Genomic DNA, 21,237 nt, shown 5'->3' on the forward strand with positions numbered 1-21,237 from the left:
AGACTTCGCTTACCCCCCTATTTATGGCCACGCGCTTTCCATCGGTACCAAGATGGAGTCTCTACGACGTTCCTATCAAAAGTTATGGCCTATTTAAAATAGGGTTAAGGTTTGAGATTAGGGTTAGGGTTAGGGTTGGGGCTAGGGTTAGGGTTAGGGTTGGGATTAGGGTTAGGGTTAGGGTTGGGGTTAGGGTTGGGGCTAGGGTTAGGGTTAGGGTTGGGGTTGGGGTTGGGGCTAGGGCTAGGGTTAGGGTTAGGGTTGGGGCTAGGGTTAGGGTTGGGGTTAGGGTTGGTATTAGGGTTGGGGTTTAGGATTAGGGTTAGGGTTTAGGGGTTAGGTTTATTTTAGAGACTTGAAACTTTGGCTACCCCCCCTATTTTGTGGGTGCTGAGTGCACTCGTGCTGGTTTCGTTGCGATCGGACGTCAGGAACCCTTTAATCTTAAACAATTGTGTGCCTATTTTTTTTTCCTTAGGTGCTCATCTGTTGAGACTTCGCCTACCCCCCTATTTATGGCCACACGCTTTCCATCGGTACCAAGATGGAGTCTCTACGACGTTCCTATCAAAAGTTATGGCCTATTTAAAATAGGGTTACGGTTTGAGATTAGGGTTAGGGTTTAGGATTAGGGTTAGGGTTTAGGGGTTAGGTCTATTTTAGAGACTTGAAACTTTAGCTACCCCCCCTATTTTGTGGGTGCTGAGTGCACTCGTGCTGGTTTCGTTGCGATCGGACGTCAGGAACCCTTTGATCTTAAACAATTGTGTGCCTATTTTTTTTTCCTTAGGTGCTCATCTGTTGAGACTTCGCCTACCCCCCTATTTATGGCCACACGCTTTCCATCGGTACCAAGATGGAGTCTCTACGACGTTCCTATCAAAAGTTATGGCCTATTTAAAATAGGGTTACGGTTTGAGATTAGGGTTAGGGTTTAGGATTAGGGTTAGGGTTTAGGGGTTAGGTTTATTTTAGAGACTTGAAACTTTAGCTACCCCCCCTATTTTGTGGGTGCTGAGTGCACTCGTGCTGGTTTCGTTGCGATCGGACGTCAGGAACCCTTTGATCTTAAACAATTGTGTGCCTATTTTTTTTTCCTTAGGTGCTCATCTGTTGAGACTTCGCTTACCCCCCTATTTATGGCCACGCGCTTTCCATCGGTACCAAGATGGAGTCTCTACGACGTTCCTATCAAAAGTTATGGCCTATTTAAAATAGGGTTAAGGTTTGAGATTAGGGTTAGGGTTAGGGTTGGGGCTAGGGTTAGGGTTAGGGTTGGGATTAGGGTTGGGGTTAGGGTTAGGGTTAGGGTTGGGATTAGGGTTGGGGCTAGGGTTAGGTTTAGGGTTAGGGCTAGGGTTAGGGTTGGGGCTAGGGTTAGGGTTGGGAATAGGGTTAGGGTTAGGGCTAGGGTTAGGGTTGGGATTAGGGTTAGGGTTGGGGCTGGGGTTGGGGTTAGGGTTGGGGCTAGGGCTAGGGTTGGGGCTAGGGTTAGGGTTAGGGTTAGGGTTGGGGTTGGGGTTAGGGTTAGGGTTAGGGTTAGGGTTGGGGCTAGGGTTAGGGTTAGGGTTAGGGTTAGGGTTGGGGCTAGGGTTAGGGTTGGGGTTAGGGTTGGTATTAGGGTTGGGGTTTAGGATTAGGGTTAGGGTTTAGGGGTTAGGTTTATTTTAGAGACTTGAAACTTTGGCTACCCCCCCTATTTTGTGGGTGCCGAGTGCACTCGTGCTGGTTTCGTTGCGATCGGACGTCAGGAACCCTTTGATCTTAAACAATTGTGTGCCTATTTTTTTTTCCTTAGGTGCTCATCTGTTGAGACTTCGCCTACCCCCCTATTTATGGCCACACGCTTTCCATCGGTACCAAGATGGAGTCTCTACGACGTTCCTATCAAAAGTTATGGCCTATTTAAAATAGGGTTACGGTTTGAGATTAGGGTTAGGGTTTAGGATTTGGGTTAGGGTTTAGGGGTTAGGTTTATTTTAGAGACTTGAAACTTTAGCTACCCCCCCTATTTTGTGGGTGCTGAGTGCACTCGTGCTGGTTTCGTTGCGATCGGACGTCAGGAACCCTTTGATCTTAAACAATTGTGTGCCTATTTTTTTTTCCTTAGGTGCTCATCTGTTGAGACTTCGCCTACCCCCCTATTTATGGCCATGCGCTTTCCATCGGTACCAAGATGGAGTCTCTACGACGTTCCTATCAAAAGTTATGGCCTATTTAAAATAGGGTTAAGGTTTGAGATTAGGGTTAGGGTTAGGGTTGGGGCTAGGGTTAGGGTTGGGGTTGGGGTTAGGGTTAGGGTTAGGGCTAGGGTTAGGGTTAGGGTTAGGGTTGGGGTTGGGGTTGGGGTTGGGGTTAGGGTTAGGGTTGGGGCTAGGGTTAGGGTTGGGGCTAGGGTTAGGGTTAGGGTTAGGGTTGGGGCTAGGGTTAGGGTTGGGGTTAGGGTTGGTATTAGGGTTGGGGTTTAGGATTAGGGTTAGGGTTTAGGGGTTAGGTTTATTTTAGAGACTTGAAACTTTGGCTACCCCCCCTATTTTGTGGGTGCTGAGTGCACTCGTGCTGGTTTCGTTGCGATCGGACGTCAGGAACCCTTTGATCTTAAACAATTGTGTGCCTATTTTTTTTTCCTTAGGTGCTCATCTGTTGAGACTTCGCCTACCCCCCTAATTATGGCCACGCGCTTTCCATCGTTACCTAGATGGAGTCTCTACGACGTTCCTATCAAAAGTTATGGCCTATTTAAAATAGGGTTAAGGTTTGAGATTAGGGTTAGGGTTAGGGTTGGGGCTAGGGTTAGGGTTAGGGTTGGGATTAGGGTTAGGGTTGGGGCTAGGGTTAGGGTTAGGGTTAGGGTTGGGGCTAGGGCTAGGGTTAGGGTTAGGGTTAGGGTTAGGGTTGGGGCTAGGGTTAGGGTTGGGGTTAGGGTTGGTATTAGGGTTGGGGTTTAGGATTAGGGTTAGGGTTTAGGGGTTAGGTTTATTTTAGAGACTTGAAACTTTGGCTACCCCCCCTATTTTGTGGGTGCTGAGTGCACTCGTGCTGGTTTCGTTGCGATCGGACGTCAGGAACCCTTTAATCTTAAACAATTGTGTGCCTATTTTTTTTCCCTTAGGTGCTCATTTGTTGAGACTTCGCCTACCCCCCTAATTATGGCCACACGCTTTCCATCGGTACCAAGATGGAGTCTCTACGACGTTCCTATCAAAAGTTATGGCCTATTTAAAATAGGGTTACGGTTTGAGATTAGGGTTAGGGTTTAGGATTAGGGTTAGGGTTTAGGGGTTAGGTTTATTTTAGAGACTTGAAACTTTGGCTACCCCCCCTATTTTGTGGGTGCTGAGTGCACTCGTGCTGGTTTCGTTGCGATCGGACGTCAGGAACCCTTTAATCTTAAACAATTGTGTGCCTATTTTTTTTTCCTTAGGTGCTCATCTGTTGAGACTTCGCCTACCCCCCTATTTATGGCCACACGCTTTCCATCGGTACCAAGATGGAGTCTCTACGACGTTCCTATCAAAAGTTATGGCCTATTTAAAATAGGGTTACGGTTTGAGATTAGGGTTAGGGTTAGGGTTGGGGCTAGGGTTAGGGTTAGGGTTGGGATTAGGGTTGGGGTTAGGGTTAGGGTTAGGGTTGGGATTAGGGTTGGGGCTAGGGTTAGGTTTAGGGTTAGGGCTAGGGTTAGGGTTGGGGCTAGGGTTAGGGTTAGGGTTGGGAATAGGGTTAGGGCTAGGGTTAGGGTTGGGATTAGGGTTAGGGTTGGGGCTAGGGTTAGGGTTGGGGTTGGGGTTAGGGTTAGGGTTAGGGCTAGGGTTAGGGTTAGGGTTAGGGTTGGGGTTAGGGTTGGGGTTAGGGTTAGGGTTGGGGCTAGGGTTAGGGGTAGGGTTGGGGTTGGGGCTAGGGTTAGGGTTAGGGTTAGGGTTGGGGCTAGGGTTAGGGTTGGGGTTAGGGTTGGTATTAGGGTTGGGGTTTAGGATTAGGGTTAGGGTTTAGGGGTTAGGTTTATTTTAGAGACTTGAAACTTTGGCTACCCCCCCTATTTTGTGGGTGCTGAGTGCACTCGTGCTGTTTTCGTTGCGATCGGACGTCAGGAACCCTTTGATCTTAAACAATTGTGTGCCTATTTTTTTTTCCTTAGGTGCTCATCTGTTGAGACTTCGCCTACCCCCCTAATTATGGCCACGCGCTTTCCATCGGTACCAAGATGGAGTCTCTACGACGTTCCTATCAAAAGTTATGGCCTATTTAAAATAGGGTTAAGGTTTGAGATTAGGGTTAGGGTTAGGGTTGGGGCTAGGGTTAGGGTTGGGGTTGGGGTTAGGGTTAGGGTTAGGGTTGGGGTTGGGGTTGGGGTTGGGGTTAGGGTTAGGGCTAGGGTTAGGGTTAGGGTTGGGGCTAGGGTTGGGGCTAGGGTTAGGGTTAGGGTTAGGGTTAGGGTTAGGGTTGGGGTTAGGGTTGGGGTTGGGGTTAGGGTTAGGGTTGGGGTTTAGGATTAGGGTTAGGGTTTAGGGGTTAGGTTTATTTTAGAGACTTGAAACTTTGGCTACCCCCCCTATTTTGTGGGTGCTGAGTGCACTCGTGCTGGTTTCGTTGCGATCGGACGTCAGGAACCCTTTGATCTTAAACAATTGTGTGCCTATTTTTTTTTCCTTAGGTGCTCATCTGTTGAGACTTCGCCTACCCCCCTAATTATGGCCACGCGCTTTCCATCGGTACCAAGATGGAGTCTCTACGACGTTCCTATCAAAAGTTATGGCCTATTTAAAATAGGGTTAAGGTTTGAGATTAGGGTTAGGGTTAGGGTTGGGGCTAGGGTTAGGGTTAGGGTTGGGATTAGGGTTAGGGTTGGGGTTAGGGTTGGGGCTAGGGTTAGGGTTAGGGTTAGGGTTGGGGTTGGGGCTAGGGCTAGGGTTAGGGTTAGGGTTAGGGTTAGGGTTGGGGTTAGGGTTAGGGTTGGGGTTAGGGTTGGTATTAGGGTTGGGGTTTAGGATTAGGGTTAGGGTTTAGGGGTTAGGTTTATTTTAGAGACTTGAAACTTTGGCTACCCCCCCTATTTTGTGGGTGCTGAGTGCACTCGTGCTGGTTTCGTTGCGATCGGACGTCAGGAACCCTTTAATCTTAAACAATTGTGTGCCTATTTTTTTTTCCTTAGGTGCTCATCTGTTGAGACTTCGCCTACCCCCCTATTTATGGCCACGCGCTTTCCATCGGTACCAAGATGGAGTCTCTACGACGTTCCTATCAAAAGTTATGGCCTATTTAAAATAGGGTTACGGTTTGAGATTAGCGTTAGGGTTTAGGATTAGGGTTAGGGTTTAGGGGTTAGGTTTATTTTAGAGACTTGAAACTTTGGCTACCCCCCCTATTTTGTGGGTGCTGAGTGCACTCGTGCTGGTTTCGTTGCGATCGGACGTCAGGAACCCTTTAATCTTAAACAATTGTGTGCCTATTTTTTTTCCCTTAGGTGCTCATCTGTTGAGACTTCGCCTACCCCCCTATTTATGGCCACACGCTTTCCATCGGTACCAAGATGGAGTCTCTACGACGTTCCTATCAAAAGTTATGGCCTATTTAAAATAGGGTTACGGTTTGAGATTAGGGTTAGGGTTTAGGATTAGGGTTTAGGGGTTAGGTTTATTTTAGAGACTTGAAACTTTAGCTACCCCCCCTATTTTGTGGGTGCTGAGTGCACTCGTGCTGGTTTCGTTGCGATCGGACGTCAGGAACCCTTTGATCTTAAACAATTGTGTGCCTATTTTTTTTCCTTAGGTGCTCATCTGTTGAGACTTCGCCTACCCCCCTATTTATGGCCACGCGCTTTCCATCGGTACCAAGATGGAGTCTCTACGACGTTCCTATCAAAAGTTATGGCCTATTTAAAATAGGGTTAAGGTTTGAGATTAGGGTTAGGGTTAGGGTTGGGGCTAGGGTTAGGGTTAGGGTTGGGATTAGGGTTGGGGTTAGGGTTAGGGTTGGGATTAGGGTTGGGGCTAGGGTTAGGTTTAGGGTTAGGGCTAGGGCTAGGGTTAGGGTTGGGGCTAGGGTTAGGGTTGGGAATAGGGTTAGGGTTAGGGCTAGGGTTAGGGTTGGGATTAGGGTTAGGGTTGGGGCTGGGGTTGGGGTTGGGGTTAGGGTTAGGGTTAGGGTTAGGGTTGGGGCTAGGGTTAGGGCTAGGGTTAGGGTTAGGGTTAGGGTTAGGGTTGGGGCTAGGGTTAGGGTTAGGGTTGGGGTTAGGGTTGGGGCTAGGGTTAGGGTTAGGGTTAGGGTTGGGGCTAGGGCTAGGGTTAGGGTTAGGGTTGGGGCTAGGGTTAGGGTTGGGGTTAGGGTTGGTATTAGGGTTGGGGTTTAGGATTAGGGTTAGGGTTTAGGGGTTAGGTTTATTTTAGAGACTTGAAACTTTGGCTACCCCCCCTATTTTGTGGGTGCTGAGTGCTTAGGTGCTCATCTGTTGAGACTTCGCCTACCCCCCTATTTATGGCCACGCGCTTTCCATCGGTACCAAGATGGAGTCTCTACGACGTTCCTATCAAAAGTTATGGCCTATTTAAAATAGGGTTAAGGTTTGAGATTAGGGTTAGGGTTAGGGTTGGGGCTAGGGTTAGGGTTAGGGTTAGGGTTGGGGCTAGGGTTAGGGTTAGGGTTAGGGTTGGGGCTAGGGTTAGGGTTGGGGCTAGGGTTAGGGTTAGGGTTAGGGTTAGGGTTAGGGCTAGGGTTAGGGTTAGGGTTAGGGTTAGGGTTGGGGTTGGGGTTGGGGTTGGGGTTGGGGTTAGGGTTGGGGCTAGGGTTAGGGTTGGGGTTAGGGTTGGTATTAGGGTTGGGGTTTAGGATTAGGGTTAGGGTTTAGGGGTTAGGTTTATTTTAGAGACTTGAAACTTTGGCTACCCCCCCTATTTTGAAGGCTAGGGTTAGGGTTAGGGTTAGGGTTGGGGCTAGGGTTAGGGTTAGGGTTGGGATTAGGGTTAGGGTTAGGGTTGGGGTTAGGGTTGGGGCTAGGGTTAGGGTTAGGGTTAGGGTTGGGGTTGGGGCTAGGGCTAGGGCTAGGGTTAGGGTTAGGGTTAGGGTTGGGGCTAGGGTTAGGGTTGGGGTTAGGGTTGGTATTAGGGTTGGGGTTTAGGATTAGGGTTAGGGTTTAGGGGTTAGGTTTATTTTAGAGACTTGAAACTTTGGCTACCCCCCCTATTTTGTGGGTGCTGAGTGCACTCGTGCTGGTTTCGTTGCGATCGGACGTCAGGAACCCTTTGATCTTAAACAATTGTGTGCCTATTTTTTTTCCCTTAGGTGCTCATTTGTTGAGACTTCGCCTACCCCCCTAATTATGGCCACGCGCTTTCTATTGATACCAAGATGGAGTCTCCATGACGTTTCTATCAAAAGTTAGGGTTACGGGCTAGGGTTGGGGTTAGGGTTTGGGTTGGGGTTAGGGTTTAGGGTTAGGGTTTAGGGTTAGGGTTTAGGATTAAGTCATGGCCTATTTAAAAAAGGACCATATCTTCGAACTCAGCACCCACGAAATAGGGGGCTAGGCCATTAATTCATATCATTATAAACCACGTCACAGTGGTTCACAGAGCAAAGGGGCACAATAACAGTTTACTGAAGCTTATAACATCTTTAAGCAGAAACACTCCATTTGTGCTGTTAATTATGGTATGTTTTCCGTATTACTGTAATGAGGACAACTATTACTGCCCTAGGACTGCTCTATAATAATGGTGAATTCAGGATCATTAGAACAAAATGCCTCGTTTGTGAAACGGCTCCAAAACATGTGATAATGATTTTTGTTATGAGACAATGAGCAAACACGTATTTGCACGTACATTTATGCAGCGCTTTTATTCAAAGTGCTTTAAAATTTAAGCCTCTCACACACTTGCTAGTATTCAAGGCGCTGGCCAACCACCGGCAGCAAATTGGGGTTTAGTATCTTGCCAAAGGGCACTCTGACATGTGGACAGGAGGAGCTGGGGGTCTGGAATTAGTGGGCAGCCCGCTCTACCTCCTGAGCCACCCATTTAAGATAAATGTATAAACACACGCGCTCAAACACACACGCACACAAAACTTACCCTTAGGAAGGAATCTAAGGCTCCGTTGGACATGCTTTCTACTATGATCATCATGGTGTTACCTGGAGATGACAAAAAAGAGAAAGGAAGGAGAGTGAATACGTGAAACTGAGGTGAATTGGAAAGAATCAAGGGGAAAAAAAAGAAAGCAAGAGAGGTAATAGAGACAGACAGAGAGCAAGGGAGGGAGAGAATAAAGTGAGTCTAGTCCACTTGGCAGCACGGCAGGCATTGTGCAAAGCCATTCCTCACCCAGTGAACTGTGGTGAAGCCAGGAGAACCTGTGTGCTGCCCTGGCTGTCTCAGCAAGTTTAACGACCATCAAACACTCTCGAAACACAATCTGTGCACGGGCATACACAAAGACCGAAACGGTCCAGGTGTGCACGTTTGTATATACTACACAACAGACGCATGGATGCTCACACACACGTACACACTGTGGCCAAGCACAGATGGCAGGGATCCAGCAGTGCTATGAAGTGCACAGAGGAGGAAAATGAGACTGCAGCAGTTGGAGAGGAAACAAGGAGAAAGGAGGAGTGGATTATGGGAGCTTTAGAGTGTAAAATAAACCTTCATGTAAACAACTTTCATTACCTAGATACAAAAAAAAATATGATCAGTCCTAAGAGTTTTTGCCGGCACATTACAAAACTGATAATTTGGCATTGTAATAGCAACCGTTTGCCAGTATTACTGGGCTTTCAGAAAGCTATTTGGAAAGGTTACCAACAACAGGAGGAAACTGTGAGTCAGCACAGAGACACTGCCATAATACGCTAGCCATCATGTAATTAATGTGAGTTGGAGAGTGAGTGTTGGTGGGTTGCACACTACACGCTGGAATGACGGATACATTTAATTACAAACAAGGACCTAGTTAAAAGGATTATCATCATTTGTGTTATGTGATTAGCTGCTAAAAAACATTGTATTTTAGAGGATGTCTCAGAAACATGACATGAGTGAAAGAGGCTAATAAGCGTTTTCTGCTTTTTCAAACAAAATTCAAGTCATACATACTTGTAAATCCTTAGAATACATATTGAAAATGCAAATCCTTGCCACTTTCCCCTTCTCTACTGTTTCAGTGTGTGGAAAAAAATATCTCTTATGGCCTCAATCAGCTTGAAAAAGCAGCTGATAAAAACGGAATTATCCACTTGAGGGGAAAGAAATATCACATTCTTGTGCGAAAAGATTTGGAGGACAAACATCATCGCAGCCAATCATACTTGATAAAGCTACCTACTAGAGCCTGATCTTTAGCATTGTACACTGAAGCAACCACAGAGGATTGGATTAACAGTTCAGTAGATCCGCCCACCATTGGTTAAGAGCGGTAGGTTGGTAGTGCCTACCCTGACCGTCGGGCCACACAGCCTGCATGAGCGGTGCGTGTCCAGACAGCGTTGTGATGCCTGCCCTGCTACATTGAGTTTGCCTATGATAATGGCCATCAATATTGTTCCACTATATTTGTTTTAGACAGTAAAGGTAAAAATTCTGTCCACAGAAACGCTAGAGGATTTATAACGGAACGAGAAAGTGTTGAGTTAAATATTTATATACATTATATTGAAATATTTTATTATGTCTGTGACACATTTTACAAATATCCACATTAAAACTGTAGTGAAAGGATCTGTCAAAAGATCTTTTCACTGGCTCTTTTTGCTATGAACCGCGCACATCATGCGGGCAAAATAGGCAAGCTCTCAAATCTGCAGCGGAGCTGCAGCCATGTTGTGGCGGTTGTCACATTAAATATGATGGCAGACATTCAAGATCCTCAATATAAGCTTTGAATGTCAAAACAAAAGACATTTGGTAAGGCCCTAGAAAGAATTAATCTTCAGATTAATGGGATACACCTATGTTTGGCCTTATTATGGTGAGAGGATGGGGAAATTAGTAAGGACTCTGAATGCAGGTGGGTTAGGTGTGGTGGGATGGATGGGAGAGGGTTGGGTGAGGATCTGGTAGGGGGGTAAGTGATGTAAAGCAGGTGATTTGTACTCTAACGGTATGTGGGTTTGTGTGCATGGATGTGTGATTTCATGCCAAGGGAGGAGGCAAGCAAGCAGGTGTGTGTGTGTGTGTGTGTGTGTGTGTGTCAATGATAGTGAAAGAGAAAGTGAGCATATGGGACTGCGTTTGTATGTGCGTGAGCAAAGCTTGCACGCGAGTTGTGTGTGAATGGGTGTGTGTTTGCGCATGTGATGGTGGGAGATATTGGAGTGGATCTCAGTGCCCCGCTGGGTCTCTAGCACCAATTACTGTACCCTGCACATCTGCTGCCATCCTACTGAGCACAGAGTGTGTTCAGGCACCGTGCCCACACACACACATACACAAAAACACGTCATTGAGCATCACTGCCGCAGTAACAAAAACTTCACAAACTCTTTAAAGCTTCTCCCTTCACCTGCCATTCCCATTAACCTCTACCTCATCTTCTGTCTCTCATGTCTCTTACCTCCGTCTCCTCCCTTCAAGTTTTTTTTTCTCCTGCTCTATCTATCCTGTTTCGCTCTAGGACCTCAATTGCTATCTGTCAGCGGAAAATGGGCCTTGATGTAGCTCAGCTGCTGCTAGCGTACGGCATCTATCCCGCCACCCTACACTCTACTCTTCAACCTTTTTTTTTTCTATCCTCCAGTCCCGCCCTCTTTGCTGTGAGTTGACCCCGTGTGATATTGAAGTGGTTCGAGTATCACAGTGCTCTTCCCAATCCTCCCTTCCTCTGTCCATGCTCCTCTTAACAGTTTTCTTTCTATCTCTCTATAGTTACCAGAAGTAATGACCCCATTCACACGTGTGATTTTGCCTTTTCCCCCCAGCCTTACTTCCCTTTTCCCATCCCTTCCTCCTTAGTAATGGAGGTGATGAACCTTCTTTAAGATACTGGAGCTGGTCAAACTATCCAAGTTCTCCTTTGATCCTTGGATACCCTGGATTTTTCCCCTTCTGTGCTTCCTTTCATCTTCATCAGCTCGCATTCCTCCCAATGTGCCCCTCCCCCTATCCTTCTTACCCGTAGTGATGACGCCCTCCAGCCGGATGATGTTGGCATGGTCGAACTGCCCCAGGATGCCGGCCTCACTGAGAAAGGAGCGGCGCTGTTTTTCAGAGCAGCCGGACCTTAACGTCTTTATGGCCACCGGCAGCTCTCTCTTACTGGGCAGCTTCAGGCAACCACGACACACCTCCCCAAAGTCTCCTGTAGGGGGAGACAGACAAACAGAGGGCACGATGCTTATTGATTGATGAAAAAAGAGAGAGAGGGGGAATAGGGCCGTTTTTTTTGCAGTTCAGACTGATGATGATATTAGTTATATCTGTGCAAAGATTAAAAGAATGTGAGAAGGAATGAATGTGAGTTAGACCAAGGGGGAATGAGGTGGGAACAGAATCAGATGGTAAAATACAAGAAGAAGAGAGAGATGACGCAAATGCACAGACTCTGTTGAAGGAGGGAGAGACATGAAATACAAAGGCATCAAAGAGATCAAAGATGGAGAAGGCTGCAGGTGAAACCACGAAACATCGAGTACAGCTGAGGTAAACAGTGGAGCTTGATTTTGGCAGACCAGTCGCCAGACTGATTGAAATGGTTTCTCCAATTTCTCTCAGGACAGGCTGAGGGAAAGTGCAAAAAAAAAAGAATTGCCTCAATAATGCAGCTGTTCATTGTCCCTATTCTGCCTTACCTTTTTCATATTCCACAATATAAATGGAAGCAAGAACTACTTTGCTTCTGTTAAAGAAACAAAAAATACTTTCTACTGTGCCATGCACTCCATATTTACTTAACATTGTATGTGAAGTTTAAACCAGGATTCATCACCAGAACCACGTGAGAATGTTCACTCTGCTTATTGGTCAGATCTGTCTGGGACAGGGGAGCTGTTAAGCTCAAACATGCAGAGATCACCTGATAGTTGGGTCAGATCGTGGTCTGATCACATTCTCACCACAAACAACCGCTGCGGTTGTTTTGGTCCACACACGAGCGTGATTAGTGTGTTCACAACTGCACCAAATCACACCGAGGGGGAAAATGACCTGGGGTCTGAACTAATAGATCTATTTATCTGCTTCCACTACTCCAAATTCTAAATTGTATCCCTTTAAAAAGAGCCACAACCCTGCTTTGCATCCATGTATAATAATGTACCTGTGTGTACAATTCTCTCTATCTTGATGCTCGAGTTGTCCAGCTCCTTGGCAAAGGCGTGCACGGCCTGCAACAGGTCCTCGCAGGTCTCTGGGTCAATGTAGGTCCTCCGTGTTGGGATTTTAACTGAACACACAAACAGAAGACATACCTCACACATGAATCCAGAAGTATACTGGTGAAGCAAAACTTTCCATTGTTCATAAAATCCAAAAGGACAGCAACACATCATTTACGGTTCACATGCTTGTCTGCACAAAGAAACACATTAAAAGATAAAGGTCTGGAGTCCCGGCAGCAAAACGTCCACATGAGGCACGAAATAGATAAAAGGAGCCACTGTCAGATTCAGATACCACTGAACTGTGCATTATTATATAAATACAGATAGCTAGCAAACTGTTTTGTTAGCATAAAAAGATGTCTGTTGCCCTGGCGATACCCCTCTCTCTCTCTCTCTCTCTCAACACAAAGCAAAACCTTTGTCATGTGTTCATGTCTGCTTCACTTTGTGTTCTATTGAGGCTGCAGACAGTAGAGAAATTGGTACATCTGCCTCCTTCAACAAAGAATTTCTCTCTGTACGATTGTTTAACAAAAACGCCCATGCTCTGTGATCCAGAGACGGAAATCAATAGCTCAGTTTTACCATTGATGTTTGAGAAACATTTTCAAAGCCCACTATGACTGTAGGTCTACTTTAAACATCTCAGTTGAACACGTTCAGCCTGTCAAAATTATTAATACTTCAACTTCGTCAGTAGCTGATTTTTGTCATTTTAAATATCATCATTTTTTGATTTAAAGGACAATATGCTTCTGTTTATGCATTCATAACCTGACTAATTTTTTGTTTTTGTTGGTTTTGACCTTGCGAACTCCAGAGGCATGGAAAGAAAAAGGCTGCGCTCAAAGACTCCGAGTGCTCAGATCTGACATTGGGTTTCCTCCATGCGGCTTTACTCAGATTACAGGGGCTTTGTGTCTTTTCTGCTTGCTTCAAAATGTTATCTCACCAACACACATATACATATGCAAAATAACAGATACAAACAAAGACAATATAATCTTCAGGCGGAAATTGGGGCAGGACATAATAGACAGTGTAATGCTACGGAAGAGAAACCTTAAAGTGCCAGGATACTTGTAATAGGCTGGCTGCTTTGTTAGGTTTAAGAGTTTGTGCTACCCAAAAATAACAAGAGTTCAGACAAAAAAAAAAAAAAAAACTTAATGTCTTCTATCCATAATGTGACATATGATAGAATAGCTTGGTGTGGTGGCTACACTTGTTAACACACATCAACAGGGTTTAACATCAATTAAGTCTAAATTCAAATTAGATGTATTATTTCATGTTGCCCTTTCCAATTGTCAAAGAGAAAAAAAGGGTATTATTAAGGATTACCTTTGCTAATTTCTTTCAAGGCCCTCTACCAAATCTCTTCTGTAACACTAATGAGATAACAATTGCAAATTTCAGCTGACATTTAAAACTGCAAGTGATATCGACACCAAATGTTTGACTGTACACAACAGAACAAAAGGCCTATCTGCTTTCTCAACGAGCCTCGTTTTCTTGATCAACTGCCAATTGTATTTGCTGAACGCTAACAACTACCAAATAAACTAGCCAGCAGATAGCCAACAACCATTAACCAATGGACTATGGCTGTCAATTAGTTCACCTCTGACCCTGGTTACTACATGTTAGGGCTAATCTTCCAGGAAAAGACCTGGTAGTTTTCCCAAAAGCCGGGCCAAGGCTCTGAAATGTGATTACAGCTCTGCATCGACTTGAAAAAACCTCTACTGGCTGCCTCATAACAGCTTATTGACCCAACACACAAGATATGCTTGTGTACAGACACACACACTTATTGACAAATAAAGCCAAAAGTTCAATCATGAAGGAAATGAAACCTTTTCTATTCGAGGCCAGGGCTGAGTGAAGGATCGAAGACTCTTTTTGTGTCAAATAGGGTTTTTTCAGAAACACTGTTGTAGCGCACAACAGCCCACGCGCACGCATGCCCATGCACGCATGCCCATGCACGCATGATGGAGTGCTTACATGCCTGAACAATATTGGCTGAAAACGGCTCAGATACATGTATGACACACAAAGGTGCATGCTTCATTGGCTCTGTGGTGGATTAGTTTCAGGGTTAACTGTGTCACTGCCATGAGCGATTGACAGGAAGCAGAAGCATATTCACACTTGACTGCATTATCTCCAGTGGAGTAGAGGCCGAGCATGAGTAGACCCAAACATTTTCATTCTAAACAAAAAGGCCATAAACTCTTCATCATGCTTTACTATTTTTCTCCATTCATTTCGCCAGGCACCTTCTCTCTATGTAATAAATCTGGATGTGATCCAAAAGTCTATGAATGGAGATGGCGGATGAAATACGGTGCTCCATCCCCCCAATTACACGTTTCTAGGTCACATACTGCCGACATTAAACGAATGTTCTGAGCAGTGTCACTTATGATGAGTCTCTCCATCCCTGCCAACTCACCTCTTCATACTCCAACTCTCTCCACTCTTATTGCACCCTTTTCTCCCTTCTTCCTCCTCTACTTTATTACTCACTCTCTCATTCTCTCTTCCCCTGTCCTACTGTGTTAATATATGGTCGAGGAATGCGATTTTTAAGGGCCGAACAGATGGAAGCAGGAAAAAAAAATGTAATCACGCTAACATGACAATCACTTACTCGCACACTCCACAGCAGACCTGCAGTTGCATGAGAGTGTGTTGTACTGAATCCATAGTCACGGAGCAGAAAGTGGGCTCAAGAGAGTGTGTGTGTGTGTGTTTGATAAAGACAACAAAAACGCGTCTTTGTGCCTATTTATGTGAGTGTCCGTGTTCTACAAAAAAAAAAAAGTGTACTGTATGTTTGAAAAGCGGGCCAAAAATGTGTGTGTGTGTATTGCGTGCTTGTCAGCTGTTGGCATGTCTTTGTTTGGGCAGATTTAATTCCCAGCCGCATGGCTTCGGCTCATTATTCATCAGGCATAGTGCTCCAAACCTCTCCAGAGGGTTCAGCATGCTGGGAGATTAAACAACGCGAATGAGCACACACACACGGGTACCCAAACATAAACACACACACACACTGAATTTGCAAAACTGTGTACACACAAGGAAACTCATGAATCACACATACATCCACCGCATTAGCAAATCATTGACACGCGTGCTTACACACAAACAGGAAGGGATATGTCAAACTACTTCCATTCTGTCGCTGTCAAACAGAAAAAGCCTATTCAGAGCTTTGTGAGCGGACTTTTAAAAAAAGCAGCATTTAAAACCTTGTACGACATACAACAACAACATTTAACGCTGTTTTGGGAGCGTAATCTCTGCTGCTGCCTGCCTTGTTCTGGAGGTTTTACTCCCTTTCTCCTTCTCCCCTCCCCCGTCTCAAGCTCTTTATCTCTTCCCCTCCTCCTGATTTCAATCTCTCCCCATCAAACTCAGCCGCGCACACACCACCTAATGGAGTGTGTCAGTGTGCTCAGAGTTGGCTAAGCATGCACTCAGAATTAAGAATTAATACCGTGGCGCTGCTTAATGCCTCAAAAGTCATGTGTAATGCCCGCGCATGTGTTCACATGCATTCTGGCACATGGAAAGACTGAGCATTTATTGACAGATTGCTCCCCCTATCATCAGAGATTGAACACAAACAACCACAGTCACAGTAACATACAGTAATAGAGTTATCAACGCTGTCACTTACACTGGAAGTAAAGTTCCTCGTCTCCCTCTTGAGAAGCTTTGCTGTAGCCGCATTGTCTGCAAAGAGGAGCAGAGAAAGGCATCAGACTGTTTTTTTCACCAGACACAATCAAATACAAGCATCAGACGCTGTTTATCTTGCAACGTAATAGATTATATGGAATGTGCAAAAACTGTGAGATGAGAGAAAAGCCAAGACGAGAGTATTGACAGTGGAGATGGAAAGGATATGGAGAGGCATTCAGAGACTGAGACCCCTGATGCGACGGCACTGATGAGCAACAGAAGGATCTGAGGCTGAATAAATGGAAATCCTGCCTGATTTGACCGAGCGAGTCACAGATACACACCAATAGGCCGGGAATTTATATTCTATTGTTGTTTTTATGAAAAAAGATCAACACACATTGGCACACACAAGCAACGGTACTTTCTACACGTATGTGGACACACTGTTATCTCTCATCCCTTACCACCACATGGGGTCTAAAGGGGAAAGAGCTCTCTATGATCTGACTGCTGATGGCTTTTCGGCTTAGAGGAAAACTTGGCTCTTTACACTCACACGCACACACAATCCACAAAAAACACACACACATACTGTAAGTGAGAGATTAACAAGTGATGAACAGACATTCTGGAGGGCCAGCTAACTTGGATTGGAAAAGGGATACAGCCAAGGAATTAATGAAAGTTTTCATTATAACAGAGTTTCTTCTAAAAAAAAAAAAAAACAGAGTGCCGATTAAATATATTCAAAATACATCCCTGATATAGAAACAAACACTTAGGGGGTGTTTCCCCAGCTGCAAGAGCAAGCCCTCAGCAACTTTTCCCAGGAACTGGGAACCTTTTGAGGGACACGTTGCATTTCAACCACAGAGATGGGGCCACTGTTCTGTGGTCATTCCCAGCCCCTAAAAAAGTACCTTGGGGAGTAGTACTTCCTTTCAGGTGTTTGCAGAGATGACTGTCACCAATTGGTCAAATACACACATTGCTGCTGCTTCAACTCATGCACCACTTTATTCATAAAACAAGGAAGTACTCTAGTATCGATTTATGGGACGAGGGAAGAACATTTCTCGGTTCGACGACATTAAAAGTAAAGTTAGGCTTTGTCTGCTTACCGACTCATTTTAAAACAGGCAGAGAGAAAAGAAGAGATAAAGAAAATAACGTGAGTGAGCTGAGAGAGATACTGTCAGTGCTCTGAATGAGAGAAATAAATGTTACTTTCTGATTGTTATGGTTATGTTTTAAAGCACAAATCAATAACCATTGAATACTTAAGAGATGATTCAATGTGCAGACAGGGGCTCTTAGTTTCTTTTCATCTTCTCTGCATTTCAGTCATTATATCCAAGCTGCAGCAGTAAAAACGATGCAGCAGTAGATGTCGCAGTGAGACAAAAGGTTTTTTCCCCTCCCCAAGATGTTTTTTTTTATGCTGACCTGTGGCCACCAGCAGCCCTCATCCCATCATCTTGTTTTTCATATATAAGAGGACTAATTTGCCTAATCTTCACAGGTGTTTAGACCGCGATGGAAATGCAGATAACATCGGATTTAACCTTTACGGTCCTCGAAAGGTTATTTCTGGGACTGTGTACTTTTGGTAGAAACGCAACTATGTTGTACATGTGTTTACATCTGTAAGCATCATATCAACAATAGATGTGGAACATAATTATTGTGGCTTGGAACCATGATTTCTGAGGATTATAGACAACAGGGACAGTTTGGAAATTGAGCTTTGACTGATGACAGTAAGACATAGGAAGGTGAGGTTGTCTGTGCTTGTGTCTATAGACCTGGACTTGAGTGTGAGTCATGTGTGTTGAGTAAAATGTAATATCTGCTCAGGTCTCTTGTGTTAATGTGAGGTTCAGAACACATAAGCACTTCACACAGAACTGGTGCACAGCTGACACAGAGTTCACAGAGAGCCTGATGGACCCACATTGTGTGTTTTGGGCACGTGTATACGAGTGTATACTTTTGAGGTTATGCACATGTACGCGCAAATGCTTGCGTGCATGCGTTTACAGGATTGAGGGGTTTTTGTTGCATGTGAGTGTTTGCGTGGGGTGATGTGATAGAGGGTGAGGCTGACACATCCCCTCAGCCTTTGCAGCAGCAGGGTCTAAGACAAGGTCAGGACCCTGTCTGTCAAAACACACCGGCAGACACATGCAGCACAGATCTTCAGGGCAGGGGAAACCAGACAGGGGAGAAGAGACAAGAATGAATAGATAAGGGAGCACAGCTGAAAGGGAGCGAGGGGGGAAAGAGAGTGAGATGAGGATGGAGGGCATGATGGTACCAGGAGAAACAAGATGCATGAGACCTAAGGGTGGGAAAAAGGTACAGGAGCAATTGGTTAACATGATAAGAGGATGAGGGCAAAGAGGGGATAAATCATTGAGGAAAAAATGCAAAGGAGGTCGGGAGAGGCAGAGGAAGTGACAAGAAAATAGGAGGTTACGGATAAGAGGATAATTGGGCAGAAGGGTATGCAAGGAAGGAGAAGTAGCTGAAGAGGCACACAGAATAGCCCATAATGTACATGGTTACGGTGGCGGGGGCAGAGAGAGAGAGAGAGAGAGAGAGAGAGAGAGAGAGAGAGAGAGAGAGAGAGAGAGAGAGAGAGAGAGAGAGAGAGAGAGAGAGAGAGAGAGAGAGAGAGAGAGAGAGAGAGAGAGAGAGAGAGAGAGAGAGAGATAAAGCATGATAGTGAGGAGTTAAGGAAAAGTATGGATGCTAAAGATTAAGGAAGCACGGCAGTGGTGGAAAACTGCAGTTAGGACATACAGCAGGAGGAGTTAACTGAATTACAATTGAGCAAAAGAGCAAGCAGAAGTACAGGAATAATAGATTTAAGGGGACAAGTCAAGTGATATGAAGGGCGTGAGGAGAAATGGAGGCAACTAAGCCTTGAAATAAGGGAAGAAATAAAATAATTGGCAGGGCTGCATGAAGGCGAAGTCGCATGACTTGATTCCATTTCCATTTCTTGTGTCTCGCAGATGACACGTCACAAAAATGAAATAACAGATGCAACATCGTTCTTTTGGGAGGGGGTCTTCTTTTTGGGTATGAATTCACTGGTAACACTCTCCATCAAATTTTTTCAAGTTTCATTTTGTGGTAGAGTGCAGTACTGATGATACACAGTACATGGGATCGGGCCAAATAGCTTGACAAAAGAAGGGGAGGAAAATGAGAAACGGTTTTGGCTTATTATCATTCTCGTGGCATGAGGGAAGCTCGAGAATGAAGAAACAGAAGAACAGAGGTAGAGAAGATAATGGCAGGACAAAATGGGGGAAATGAGAAGAGGAGAAATTGGGTTGGGGAAAAGAGTAGGAAAGAGGGGAGTGCAGGCATGCCAATGTACCTGGGCATCAGCTGTGTGAAGGGAGGAAGAGGAGAAAGAAGAGGAGGAGGAGGAGGAAGAGTGGAGAAGGAGGTCGAAAGCAGCACCACGCTAGCAGGAGTTACATTGGAGGAGCTCGAGCAGACACTGCTGGGAAAAAAACAAGGGAGGGGAGGGGGGAGTGCCAATGTCAATTGTGGCTCTTTCCATTATTTTAAAAGATCAGTCAACACAACCTTGGATTGATGAATAGATTCCTTTCTCCCAAATCTAAATATTCTCACTGGAATATGATGGATGCTGCAAAAAAAAAAACATGCAAAAATGATAGAATATTTATAGCTCACCAATACTATGAAAACATATTTTCTCTGTTTTGAAAATACATCCCGTCGTTTTACTAAACTGGTTCCAATTTTAAGCTTTTGACTAGAATTCTGGACCAATATTTAAATGTCACACTTCTGAAGGACCAGATGGCAGAGAAAGTGTGCGGATGCCAAAAACACTGAAGACTTTTGCCAAATTCTGTCACTGTCAGCTCAGCCACATCAAATGAGAATTTTGGCAAGAATTTTCACCTTAGTTTTAAGTCTCTGTATATAGAGATTTTTGAAAACGCACTTCATTTTGATTGGGTAAGTGTAATTAACGGAAAGAGTAGATTTATCCAAATTAATAAAGTGATTTATTCTCTTTCAGACTGGATAAGTCTTATTCTATAGGTTTCTTATTCGTGTCAAAAAATCCCATAAAAAAACAAAACAATAGGTTAGACCATCTTACAGGGCTTAATCATTTCCTAAAAGAGCTCGGCATAAATGGTGCATTTGTTTTGCCGAGTTAGGGTTAGCCGCTGCAACTGTGTGGTTTATAATCATTTAAAAACTCAGGAGCTCTATGGCCCTGAAGAATAACATCAGACATTGACAGCACGCCTCCCCGCGCCCTAATCTGCCTCTGATTTTTGCCTTTGTCGGCCGGGTTGGTATGATTAATGCCTGAGGTAGCTAGGTTTAGGGGTGAGGAGTGACATTGGCTAGTGTAAGAATAACAGGCTAAGCCAATCAGAGGCAGATTAGGGCGGGTCAAGGCTTTGCTACAGCGAAAAAAAAATAAATATATATATATATTGCAGACAGTACTTGTTAGGAGGGTTCATTGCTGGTTTTGGTCTCTTTATGGGGTTGGTTAACACAAAAACTTCTAATGAGGTGTATCTGGCATAGGAAGGGGAGCTACATTTCCATGGCGTGTTAAATCCCATGTGTCCTAAACTAGGCAGCCCATAAAACTATAAAAAGTTTGTGGGTCGATCGGCACTCCGGATACCCAAAATCTATAGGCACAAGTACTAAAAAGTCAGTTTTTTATATGTCCTCTTTAAAACAAATCCACATGGATTGACGGCACTGGAGGGAAGAGGTAGAAGGTCTTGCATGAACTGAGACTTTAAACTGTGTCTTTAAACTGAGACTTTAAACCGAGACTTTAAACGCCAATTCTCTTCATTTTGACCAAATTGTTTGTCATGCTGAAAATCTGTTTTTCTAAGACATTTCAACAAACTTTTATCTACATACACTTTAAACCTGCTTTTGGATGACTGTGAGGGAAGTGAGTCTCATTAGCTGCATTACATTTGCTAAAAACATTGTTCGTACAAAGCTCAGAAGAGCATTAGGGGAGCAGAAGAGAAAGGGTGTTGTGTATCTCAGTGCTTTCCTCAAATGACATCATTGTAATAGTATGGAGGGTTGTCCACAAAACGTTGTCATCATGATTTGGGCTGTCAGCATTAGCCTTATCTACTTAAAACATTTATATTTCTATATATCTCAATGGCAAA

At 44.7% G+C, this 21,237-nt stretch overlaps 1 protein-coding gene across 1 annotated transcript in view; it reads right to left on the minus strand.

Annotated features, from left to right (window-relative positions):
- The window catches only part of epha10 (EPH receptor A10), a gene marked incomplete at both ends in the record, with an annotated part of 163,457 nt that overhangs the window by 19,319 nt on the left and 122,901 nt on the right, over positions 1-21,237 (minus strand). The window contains 5 exons of the mRNA XM_083926187.1: positions 8,070-8,131; positions 11,110-11,295; positions 12,253-12,378; positions 16,011-16,066; positions 19,410-19,538. Of these exons, the coding sequence (XP_083782313.1) occupies positions 8,070-8,131; positions 11,110-11,295; positions 12,253-12,378; positions 16,011-16,066; positions 19,410-19,538 (559 nt within the window). The remainder of the gene's footprint in view (positions 1-8,069; positions 8,132-11,109; positions 11,296-12,252; positions 12,379-16,010; positions 16,067-19,409; positions 19,539-21,237) is intronic.

Source organism: Echiichthys vipera (genome assembly GCF_963691815.1).
Source record: "Echiichthys vipera genome assembly, chromosome: 13".
Classification (NCBI taxonomy): Eukaryota; Metazoa; Chordata; class Actinopteri; order Perciformes; family Trachinidae; genus Echiichthys; species Echiichthys vipera.